At 39.7% G+C, this 13,132-nt stretch overlaps 1 protein-coding gene across 13 annotated transcripts in view; it reads left to right on the plus strand.

The window, feature by feature from the left end:
* Positions 1–13,132, plus strand: part of LOC134220824 (ubiquitin carboxyl-terminal hydrolase 32) — a 174,269-nt gene that overhangs the window by 32,905 nt on the left and 128,232 nt on the right. For all 13 annotated transcript variants that reach the window (XM_062699923.1, XM_062699926.1, XM_062699935.1 and 10 more), the window contains one exon: positions 1,696–1,930. In XM_062699923.1, coding sequence (XP_062555907.1) covers positions 1,696–1,930 — 235 coding nt within the window. The remainder of the gene's footprint in view (positions 1–1,695; positions 1,931–13,132) is intronic.

Genomic DNA, 13,132 nt, shown 5'->3' on the forward strand with positions numbered 1-13,132 from the left:
CGGTTTTCTGAAGAATAGTATAGAACCGTTTTATGATGGGAAATAATATTAAGAAACTTCTTTATTAATCAAATGCAAAGGGCTTGGGGTTAACAAAATATGCAACATTGGAATTCAATTGGGGAATAATTTCAAAGATAATAAAAACAAAATATCAAGAACAAAACTAATCGTTCGGTTCCGCACACTGGTTTTTCAATAATCATCCAGAAAAACTAACTTCAACCAGTCGTAATCATTAAGCGACTAGGGTCGGTGTACCAATTGTCGCCATCAGGCTTGTAAAATGTCATCTGCATGTCATTTGACTAATTTGTTAATAGCTTTCTTTAGAAATAAAATTCACATCATAATTTTAGATGTACTCATAACGCTTGAGTAGTGCTAAATTTTTGTTCAAGGGTACATTGCTCTAAATATAACATCTAAGGCTGGAGAGTGAAAACTCTCCAAAATGTCACGTGTCATTTGACATAATGTCATTTGAATGACATTTTGCCTCCCACGCCCCAGATTACATATTTACAGCAATGTCTTGTTAGACAAAGTTGTAGGCACATTTATGCGCTATAAGTTCGTCATACATCCAGAATCAATAGCTAACTTCTGAAAAAAGTTCTGTGAAAATTATACAAACGAATGCAAATGACATTTTACAACACTGGTCGCCATACATAAGAACAACTATTTAAAAAAAAAAGTAATAGGCATGCGGGTGGACTTTATATATCAAGCGAAAGGTTTTACTTCCTGCTCCTCAGAACAGCTGTGAAAACCACAATAAATTTGTTATTATCCTCAAAATTGATTAATCCATAAAAGGAACCCATGCACCAGTTGTGGCACTTAATTTTGATTCCTTATTTGACAAAACCCATTGTTTTCTTATGGGACTGGCCAAATAGGGACCACTAGTGCGATAACTGGTGCAAAGGACGTGAAAAATTAAGCAAAATAAATTTTTACAATTCAAGACAAAATTTTCAAAACGACTTATCTGCTTTTGTAAACAAAGATTCAAACGATGATTTGATGAATCTGATAGCTCAACACCATGAATAGGTAGTTGAAGGTTTCCGCTACTTGTTGATGGTATTGGTTTGCGTGGGAGAGCTATCAGATTCGTCAAATCGTCGTTTGAATTTTTGTTTACAAAAGCAGATAAGTCGTTTTGAAAATTTTGTCTTGAATTATGCTTTGCTTTTTTTTGTGTCTTTATTAAGGAGACTTTCAGCCCGAGGCTGGCTCGTCTCCGCATATGCTTTGCTTGTTTTGGAGGAAATCAAAGATGTTATCGTGTCATATGAATATGCTATATCGATATGAACTTGGTTTGCGGTGATTTGATTGGGCATTTGGCATATAAAGCACTAGTGCGACAACTGGTGCTATAGCCCCAACTGGTACACCTAGCCTATCTATTGTGACCAATAAATTGTCGCCTTCACCTAATAATGATTTGAGAAATAAACAACATGCTCAATTTCACCAACCACTATGATAAAATTGAAGTTGATAATAACACCGGTGATAAAACTGCACACATATGTTATTATTAGCTTTGTAGATAGTAAACAGCCTACCAGTGTCGACAAATTTGATAAGATCAGTAACGACGACAATGACTATGAAAGCACGATAATATTAAAACCGCTATCTTAACATTGTTTGTTTTTTCTCCTATTATATTCGTAGTCACGGATCCAGAGTTGCGACGAATCAAGGACGCCTTCAAAAGATCAGCTGGCACTAGCGGTACGGTTCTCAGTAAAAGCGCCTTCGTGCAGGATGTCCTCGGCGATGGTGTTCCGTCGGTGGTGGCCGATTGGCTTTACGCGGCTTGTGGCGGTACAACAAAAGGGATCACCTTTAAGGAACTGCTCTGTGGGCTAGTGCTGCTCACAAGAGGAACCCAAGAGGAAAAAATAAGGTAATTCTATGCGCTTAGGTAGAATATAACAGATCAATGGTTATGTGTTAGGGTATACGGCTCAAACCTTGGCCCAATATGCTACGGGTCTACTACGAAAGGCCGAATCACGAATGGCCGAATTACAAAAGGCCGAAAGCAAAAAAGGCCGAATGCACAAAAGGCCGAAACCACAAAAGGCCGAAATCACATAAGGCCGAATCACAAAAGCCCGAAACCACGAAAGGCCGAATGAAATCGGCAGACCAACAAAGTGGACCGGAGCGAGCGCGCGCTCGCTCCGGTCCACTTTGTTGGTCTGCCGTTTTCATTCAAACTTTTTTTTATTAAAATCTTATATATATAAAAATGAAATGGTCTGTGTTCGTATCCGCATAACTCGAAAACGGCTGGATGGATTTTTTTCATTTCTTCAGCAGAAACATTCGTTATAGTTTCCGACGGGTTTATATGATATTTCCTAATGCGAAAATTACGAGTAAAGTTGAGCAAATCGTGAAAAACTAAAATTGTGATTCCTATGCGAACTTTGCATGGGCAGTTCAGAATGCACATTCTCGCCTACTATGCAGGACAACGTCTGCCGGGTCAACTAGTACTTAATATAATTTAGAATATTCGAATTATTTTGTGATTTCTCACTAAAGTCTTGTGAAGTCAGTTTCTCTTAAATTGGGAGAAAATGAAATACATTTAAGAACACCGCGTTACCGTAAGTTATACAGCTTTTAGTTAAAAGCATAATAATTTGAAATTTTGATTTTGTTCAGATTCTGATGTCGCAATTAGATCATGAGTAGTGCGCATCATTAGCACAACTATTCATTATTAAGCGCACAACTCCTACATTAATGCAAATCGACAATTCGATTCTGTGAGCCATGAATCCGGTGGAATTCAACTTGGGCTCTTGCATTAGATTTAGGAATTTAACTTTTCCCAATACTACTGATAATGATTACTACATCACCAAAGGAAGAAAAAAGAGAGCTCTTGGATTACTCCGTTACTTTAAAGTGCTAATATTTATACGTATACAGTGTTCAATTATGTTCATCCTTTCATTACTGCAATGAAGATTGATCTATTATGGAATATAATAAGGATTCAAATTGACTCTGTAAACACCGTCATACAACTTCTTTCAATAATTGAAAGATTGAGCTTCGACGTTGAACTGACGCTAAATACCTCAGCTGAGATCGCTGCTTCTTCTTCTTCTTCTTATTGGAATTACATCCCCACACTGGGACAGAGCCGCTGCTAGTAGTTACAAAACACGTGGACGAGTTTTTATTAATGGGGCACCATAATAAAAGTAAACGTAAATTTGTGAGTATTCTATGTTCTCTTGGTTGAAAGATTGTAACTTTTGTAATGATTCGGCCTTTTGTGTTATTCGGCCTTTTGAGATTCGGCCTTTTGTATCATTCGGCCTTTCGTGGTTCGGCCTTTTGGGGTTTCGGCCTTTTGTGGTATGCTAGAACATTTTCGGCCTTTTGTGATTCGGCCTTCTGTGGTTCGGCCTTTTGTGATTCGGCCTTTTGTGATTCGGCCTTTTGTACTGATCCCTATGCTACCGTTGAGCACATTTATCGTTAGAAATCTTTATATATTGCATTTTCAACCAGAATTATTCCACCAACAAGCTTACTTACTTTTGGTATTGACGCCAAACAGCAAAAAACAACGATGAATGTCCACTAGAGTTATTCAAATTTTGAACTTTTCGCTCCCTTGCGCTTAAACGATTGTTTTTGCAATTTCAATAGGGTAAATGTTCCATTTTGGAAGTGCCGATATCTGCTTATATGTATCAAATGCCACGTTTGATATAAGCGCAGGGTTTGAATCCAAAGGAGAATGAGAAAATCTCTCACTTATCATGTCCGTATACACTCTCGATATGTAGCATACAGTGAGAGACGTTTTTCGGTAGCTGTTACGATAATGAACTGATTCTGGGGGCTACAACCCATGATAAATTTCTTTTAATAAACCCCAATTGCGGGGTTCACTGGTTCTGATGATGCATTTCAACTTGTTTTACACAGCTGTGCGAAACAAATATGGTCTTCAACATGAAATGAGCGAGAACAAAGCGTTTTATCAAACCCCCTCGGTGGGAGCCGCCTATCTGAATCAGTTTTTTTTTCAACTTGTATACAAGTGCGATAGTTTTGTTTTCATGGCTTGTTAGGATTCGAAGAGGTTTTTGCCTCTCTTTTATCGTTGTTCGTTATCTATTGAGAGCGTTTTCTGCAATCCATGTATAAGCAGAAATCACACAATTTATTGATCACATTTATCGATAAAAAGATAAGAATTGTAACTTTCTGAAATGAAAATATGCTTCGTTTTGGATAGTGCGATATATTTTGTACCCCCAAATGTACACATTTTAGACGCCCCCAATTTAGTCTCTCCAAAGTCGAATTTCTAATTTACCCTGGTAAATTGAGCCGTAGCAGTCTTATTTTTCGATTGGCATGCATCAATGAGAAGATTCCTGCATTTTAAATACATAATTTCGACAAAAACTTAGTGTGTGCGTACCGTCGTCGGAGGTGACAATGGCTCAAATGGAGGTGAGAATGGGTCACTGTTTCAACCACTTAGAATGCTTGTAGAATAGATTGAATGTATCTGAGGGCAAGAAGACTGAAATATAAAAGACCTTTTTGAACGATTTTGTTCTACGACCTCCAGACTGCCGGTGAGAGCGATGACCCATTCTCACCCCCCAGACCCATTGTCACCCCCGATGGCGGTACTGAGATTTTCAGTGATGTATACGTTTAAGCATAACGCATTGTAACTTACTTACTTACTTACTGGCTAGCTATCGCTTTAACCTGTTGCCAGGTTAGATTTCGGTCGACTTCTTTTATTTCTTTATTGAGGCTTCGCCGCCATGAGCCTCTGGGTTTGCCTCTGCTGCGATGTCCCGCTGGGTTCCAGTCTAATGCTTGTTTACAGATTTCGTTTCCGCCCCTACGTAGAGTGTGGCCGACCCAGCCCCACTTCCGAACCCGAATTTCTGTTGCTATCGGCCTCTGGTGAGAACGACGATGGAGCTCGTTGTTTGAGATTCAGTTGTGAGGCCCGAATTTTATACCGCCAGGCATCTGTTAATGAACACCTGCACTGCAGTGAATCGAATATCTGTCCCATCTTTGCTGGGTTTCCTATTCATATGGGACAAATATGCGATTCACAGCAGTGCAGGCGTTGAGTGTTCTCCACCGATACACACCATGTTTCGCTAGCTAGCTAGATTTCACGTTAGAGTTGAAAATTCGTTTTTTGGTGCGTTCTCTTATCTGCCTGTTTTTCCAGATACAGTGTTGACCCGATTTTGTCACTCCCCGATTTTGTCTACCCCCGATTTTGTCTACCCCCGATTTTATCACGTTTTCGACCCGATTTTATCACGTCCCGATTTTGTCACGTTTTCGACCCGATTTTGTCACCCCAAAAAAATTTGTCATTCTTTTTATTTTCGTAAATGATACCAAAAACAACATTGATTTTCATGAAATAACTTTCACCGCCTGTAGTTTATTACGAACGACTTCTGAGTACCTGGGAAATATTCTGTAAGCAATTTCGACAAGAAATAACGGGTACCGTTCAAACATTTGGCCTTTCAAAGGCATAAAATGATTCATATTTGTGGAATGAATTAAAAAAAATGAAGAAATTTTTTTTCCAATTTTGTCACATACCCTGTTTTATCACCCCAAAATTCACCAGGGGGGTGATAAAATCGGGATATTACTGTATTTCGTAAACTCGCAAAGGCAGCCCTTGCTTTCTTGATCCGTGCGCCTATGTCGATCTTGGTACCGCCGTCTGACGCCATTTGGCTACCAAGATATTGTCAGCTTTCAACATTCTTCACTGGTTGCCCGGCTACTGTGAAACTAGAAGGAGTCACCGTGTTTACATCCAATGATTTGGTTTTGTTGGCGTTGATGAATAAACCTGCCGAGAGGAGCGCTCGGCAAGGTCGTTGAGCTTACTCTGCATATCAGAGCGCCGTTGGGCGAGGAGTGCAACGTCATCAGCCAATTCGAAGTCGTTTAGGTGCTCCATGGTTATAGGCTCCCATAACAGCCCGCGGTTTGGTTCACGGTCAATCGCATATACCAGAATCTCGTCGATTACGATGAGGAACAGTAACGGTGATAGAATACATCCTTGCCTCACACCAGCTACGACCCGTATAGGGTCGGACAGGACCCCATTGTGCAGCACTCTACACGAAAAGGCCTCGTACTGTGCTTCGATGAAGCCGATGATTTTCTCAGGAACCCCCTTGCGTCTCAGGGCGCCCCACATATTCTCGTGATTGACACGGTCGAAAGCTTTTTGGTAGTCAATGAATACCAAGTAAAGGGACTCTTGGAATTCGTTGACCTGCTCCATAATGATGCGGAGCGTGACGATATGGTCCACACAGGATCTTCCGGCACGGAATCCGGCCTGCTGCCGCCGGAGAGTCGCATCGATCTTCTCCTGAATCCAGGCTAGGATAATTTTGCATAGAACTTTGAGAACGGTACAACATGCAACATGATGCCTCGCCAGTTATCGCATACAGTCAGGTCACCCTTTTTGGGCACCTTCACTAAGATACATTGCATCCAGTCGACCGGGAAAGTTGCGGTGTCCCAGATATTAATTACGAAATAAACGATGCAGTAGTTGCTTTGGATGGCTGTTTGAATCTCTAGCAGTGATGGAGCTTCGGTATTGACGCGTGTTATACGTCGGATCCTAGGCAGATCATGCCGAGGTGGTGATGGCCTGGCTGGCACTTGAAAAAGTTGTTCGAAGTGCTTGAACCAGGGTTTCAGCTGGTCAGTTGAGTCGATCAAGAACTGATCATTCGCGTCTTTCACAGGCATTGCATTGCATTCATCTTCGCCCAGCTTAAGCGTCGTGAGATATCGTAGAGGAGGCGAATGTCTCCGGTTGCGGCGGCTCTCTCTCTCCTTCGTCGACCAGAGAGTCTGCCCACGCTCGCTTGTCCCGTCGACATGAGCTTTTTACCTCCTTCTCAAGGGCCGCGTATCGTTGACGGGCTAAGACTTTGGCTCTTCTGGTTTTTGATCGCACTATCGCGGTTTTGGCTTCTCTTGGCCCCTCTATCTTCCTCCAGGTGATCCATTGTTTTCTCTGGGTGTGCAGTTCGCCCAGATTATTCTCGCTGGTGACGATGAAGGTATTCTTGATGGCGGTCCATTGGTCTTCCATGCTGTCACCTTCCGGAATATCTGCAGCACGCGTCTCCAGTTCTTCAACGAAGGACCGTTTCACCGTGGCATCTTCCAGTCGGCGTGTGTTGAATCGTCGTCCAACTCTTTCCTCCTGCCGACGAATCCGCGCAATGCGCAGGCGTATTTTGCCGGTAGGGAGGTGTTGATCAGACGCGATATCGGCACTACGTTTATTCCGTACATCAAGAAGGCTCCGTTTCCATTTTCGGCTGATGCAGATGTGGTCGAGACCTTGTGAACCGGTCGATGAAGGAAGAGCGATCCCCCGATCTCCATGTCGTTATTACCACAAAATTCTGCAAACAGCTCTCCGTTTTCGCTCATTTCATGGCGTCCCATAATGCGCTCATGGTTCGAGTTGTCGGATCCGATCTTCGCATTGAAGTCGCCCAAACAGATCTTGATATCACCCTTCGGAATTCTATCTACGACGGCATTGAGTTGACTGTAGAAGTTCTCTTTGTCTTGCAGATCGGCAGCATCCGTTGGCTTGGCGCATAACATTGGATTATAGCACATATATTATATTAACAATATGGTTCACTTCGAGTTTTTCCATACAACGAAATGGCGAACCATTTGCCGGTGATAACAACACCATCTAGCGAGAGAGGAGGAATATAAATGTGTTTTCTTCTTGTTTATTCTACACCCAAAAAACAGATCTTACAATTATTGTATAAAACCGGGCATATTGGCATATTGTATTAAAATCTTCCAAAAATTGTATATGCCCAATTATTATACAGTTTCTGTAAGGTTCTTATGCAGAACTGTATTAAAATCTGCCATCCGCTGGTTGGGTGTAGCAAATCTTCCTGCTAATTTACAGTGACAGTCATACTGTGGAAAAGTTGTCATACGACAGTTCATGGATGTCCATACTTTTCTGAATAAATCGATCATCAACAGATCGATTTTTTATATTTCAAACGTATTTCGATGGTATTGAGTAAAATAAACTGTGATCCGACTGCTCCAACAGAAGCTGTTCCGCATACAAGAAAAGAAAGCAACGTTTAGTAAACCACCAGAAATTTACATGGCAAAAGCATCACACGCGGGTGTTCTCAACAGTTCGTACTTTTCTTGAAAAAAGTATTTGATGTTAGTTAAGCAGGAAGACATTCGCAACTTCACCTACCAAATATGTTTTGATAAATTTGTTTGATTTTAATAATATAATTAATATATTTTATCATAATATTGATTCCAGAACAAATATTTCTAGTGCCTTTCATTTAAATGCATCAATATTCTTTTTGAGTTAGAGTTTCAGTTTTATATCTATGGGTTTGTATCCATGCTTTCACCGAAGGCAAAATTAATAAAAATTCGTCAAGCTTTCTGTATCCTCTGTAGTGATTTGACCGATTTGCAAGATTGTTCGCGATGAATTTGTCACAGGCCTAGCAGCTTCCTAATCATCAATTAGCACCGGTACGAAAATCGTCGGCATTTCAAATTTACAACTTGTTTTCTACCCAAAGATCCAAAAGCCGAAATCTCAGTCCCTCAGCTTGTGCTCTTGAAAAAGTACAAGAAAAACACATGGTTTCCAAGATAAGCTATTTTGGCTTTGTTATATAATCACATTGGACAGTGTCGAAATGGCGGGGTCTTACGACAGTTCTTCAAATTATATCCCCAACCCAACGGACCAAACTTTGTTTGAATAAAAACCAATTTAAAATACAATTTCCTACCCTATGCCATGTTTTTATTTCGAGCGTGTGACAATTCAGAGGGAAATCCAACAAGAATGCGACTAAAAATCTTGATTATCTCAGGTATCCAGTACTCTGAACATAAATTTTCCAAAACTAGATGAGTTTTCTTTTCGAACCTTGGCAGAACCAAAAAAAAATCGGTTTATATTTCACAGAGTTATAATCATTTGAATTTTGATAAAGTGTTGCCTGTCCCGATCATTCTGTCCAACCCCATGTATGGCATAATGAAGTGCAGTTTTTTTGGGCATAGGTTGAACATGAATTGGTAAAAACATTTCAATTTGATAATATTCCTTGAAAATTGAGTTAATATGCCCAATAATAGTGTGGTATCCTACAATGATGTATATCAAAATCAATGTGATTCATTCACGTATCCCCCAGAAGTACTTCAAGTATTTTCGTGCTACGTTCGTAAATGTTTCAACCGTGCGATCAATTTGGTTGACTGCAAACTGAATAGCTAGTTTGCACTCAACCAAATTCCGAATTTTAGCGCGTTTTAGATCTAGCCTCGTTAGTTTCATGAACCCGTCTTTACTCAAAATTTTTATTTAGGTTTTACTGTCCCACTGTTAAATTTCAGCTGGATTACTGCCACATTCTATATAAATTTGAGTGCGATTGTGTTGGTTTTTTCACGGCTGTTGTATTTTGTCGTGCTCATATCCTACCATGATTCAATCAGAAAAACAATCCTTGAAATGTAAGTTAAAGGGTGTTTCAAATGATTTTGTGGATAAACGGATGAATAAATAGATTCAAAATGTTTCACATTTGTAAATTTATTAAGTATTTTCAGACTGTGGGATCATTGTTTCTCAATAAAAAGTAATAATAAATAATTATTTTAATATCTTGTTACTAACCTAACCAAAATGTTCACCGGGAGCTGATAAACGGATGATAAGTCGTGTAGACAGCATGTTATTCGACTATCTTGATAACACTACCTTTGTCAGAAGTTTGAAAATTTGGTTTTCGACACGTGAAATGTCAGCAGGAAAATACAAAGACATGTCACAAGCTCGTAATCTGAACTAAATGTTTAACTATATAAATAGTTAAAATGCATGAACTCCAGTACGATATGTGTATAAAAATCTTTTTCAAATTGATACTTCCCAAAAGTATAACCTTGTTTTTTTTGTCTCAGTCGAATATTTGATTAATTTATTGTCAAATTTCCAAAAGAATCATATCATTTGATGCCTCTAAATATTTTTTTTTAATTTAAACAAAAAAATAAAATAAAACGAGCTGCAAAATTAGCCCAATGTAGGATGAAATGAAAACCGGCAAACAGTAAAAAAGTGTGAGAACAGAGAGCGATTATAAAGCGAGATGTGAATAAAGATTATTATCTTCAACAGCAACCTCTTAGCTTGCCAAAAGCTTCACCGTGCACAGTAAACTCAGATTACTGGAGTAGGTAAAATTTTACCGAGTTTTCAAACAGCTGAACGTTCGGTAATGAGCCCGGTAATTTTTCGGATTACCGAACGCTCAGTGAACAAACATTATCCTGAACTGTCACAAATTGCAGTTTGCTCTGCAAAAAATTGACGACGTGTTCAGTAATTTAACCACCGGATATGTCAGTAAAATTACAGGACGTCGGTAAAACGTTAACATTTCTTTCGGTAAAATTTCATTCGTTTTACGGATCAATCAGTAAAATAGATAAAAAATATTTTTTTTAGAAAAGAGAAATGAATGTAAGAAAGAAGACAAAAAATACATTGCGATATTTTAGAATTTATGAGTTACTTTTTCTCTCCAAACATAAATTGGAAGTATGTATTCTTATTTTCGATATTTTTGTTACATTTACAAAGTGAGGGAAAACATTTCCTAAATCCTGAAAGTCTTTTTTCTCCATCTTGGTATCAGTTTAACGAACTATTTAAATTTTCAATTGTCGTCTCAAGCACAGTTATCCCATGTAATTTTTGTGCGATGGATTTCTTGATATACTGGCGGTTAACAAAATTATTCATTAGTAGACTTCACGACAAGAATGAATGAAGTCCAATAGCAAAATAACTCGTTTGGGAAAAACAACTTCGATATCGGCAGCAAAAAAAGAATTCCATCGTATAAAACGATATGAGACCACTATGCTTATCACGACAGCACACGACAATGAAGTAAATGATAAATAAAAACTAAAAACTTTGAATTTGTGAACTCATACAAAACCACCCTGAAGCAAAATCGCGAATAATGCAACTACTATCAAAGAATAATGCAAATGGCGACTGTTTTTTTTTTTCTATTTAGTCTCAATTGTTTGTTAACAGTTGTCACCGGTAATTTTTTTTAAACATATTTGATGGAATGTTCGGTAAAGTTATATTTTTTACTGTCCGTACCAGTATTTAATTACCGTAAAGCCGATAAACAAATGAATTGCCGAAAAAGTCAGTAATTTCTTTACGATGTTCAGTGATATTTGTTTCCATTTACTGAGTCATCGGTAAAAATATCAATTTTGACAGTACTTTTACAATTAACACAGTAAAATCATAATTTACCGAACTAAAACTATAAAAATAATTACCGAACAGCGAAGTCCTTGCTTAGTGTGTGTGTCATTTTCGATATGGTGCACCGGCGGTTCAAATTTATTAAACATATTAGCAAAAACATGTCTACTACAATTTTGCTAACCATTTGATTTTCCGTTGACATTCGATTAACTTTAATCGATTATGTGCACAAAAAACATCAGGTAGGTATCCCTATTTTTTTGTGATTACATTTTGAAGTGTGTGTGTGTTTAACAATCCTCATGTTTTAGGTAGTTTCATTTCAGCGTGTATCGATCCTTTTGGGCACGGATGGCGCCACATGCGGGGTCGCCAAAATTTCGTGAGAGTGAATCATATTGTTAATATAGTATATTTGATTATAGTAAAGTTTCGGACCCGTGTTCTAAATCTGGCAACGATTATCCTTTCACTTATAGGTTCCCACTTCATATGCGCAGAGTGTGCCTGAGCGCTTAGTAGGAAGGCAACTCCGCGATGCCGGGGAGCGTGTTCACCTCGTAAACCAGAGTATAGCAGAACTTGTCCCGACGGCATTCTGTGTTCTCCAAAGTTTGGCCAACGGACTTCACTCAGTCCCAGGATCTCAAGCTTCATGCGGCGTGCCTCATTGGCAAGTTGTGCCAATTTACCCTGCTGGGCTAGAATTAAAACGTTCCATGTTCCTATTCGTGTCCGTTGTTTCGCGCTAAGAGTCGTCGCCGTAAAATCAGTCCGTATTCTTTCGGATTCTCGAACAAATTGATGTTTCGGGAACAGTAGGTTGTTGGCCCAAGGTTCCCTATCCACCGGGATGGGGCTGCCATCTTAGGTATAGCTTCCGGGGCATAGCATTACATACTCAGCCTCTGGATGCCAAAACAGACGCTGTTGGAGCCGCACCTCCTTGGTGAACAGACGCTCAAATTTGATTAATGGTGATGGGACGGGTCAAATTTGATTAAAGTCCCACCCAACACCAGGACTAGGCTAGTGCGCTTTGAGTGGCACACGGTCGCTTTGATAGGGCCTGCTTGGGGACACGTGCAGCTTTTTATAGAAGTTCAACAGAGCCCACTGTCGAACCCCACCTCATCCTAGGCAGACCCCTCAGGACGCACCCTCTCACTCTAGCTGATGTCAGAAGGACAACAGTGCCCAGGCTACACTACCAGCTATCACACTGACTGTGAGAGTGCATTTTAGATGCCCCCAATAGCACGCTTACCAGGGACATGCTAATACTATTACAGGGTGTTCAATAAGTTCGAATACAAATGTTTGATCATTGTGTTTGTAAGCCCAATATACATATTCTGTATTAGTATTGGTGTCTGCGTTAGCGTTATATATACGCTATCGGATGTGTGTGGTGTTGATATTCTGTCACTTGTTGTTTGTTGTTTACGCTCGTTGAAAATGGATTGGGGCATCGTAAATAGCCGTTTTTGAAGGTCAAAATCATTGCGGTGTACTACAAAACTGAGGTTTTGGGGATGATTGATACCCCCAGTGTCCCGGTGATAAGACGGAGATCAGCCCTACGTGTTCCAGTAGGACGATAACCCTTTATAAACGGAAAATGCGATTTAAGCCTTATATGGGGACAATTTCATCGACTTTATGGACAAAACTTTGCGACCTCCCAGCTTC

The sequence above is a fragment of the Armigeres subalbatus genome, chromosome 3 (genome assembly GCF_024139115.2).
Source record: "Armigeres subalbatus isolate Guangzhou_Male chromosome 3, GZ_Asu_2, whole genome shotgun sequence".
Lineage (NCBI taxonomy): Eukaryota > Metazoa > Arthropoda > Insecta > Diptera > Culicidae > Armigeres > Armigeres subalbatus.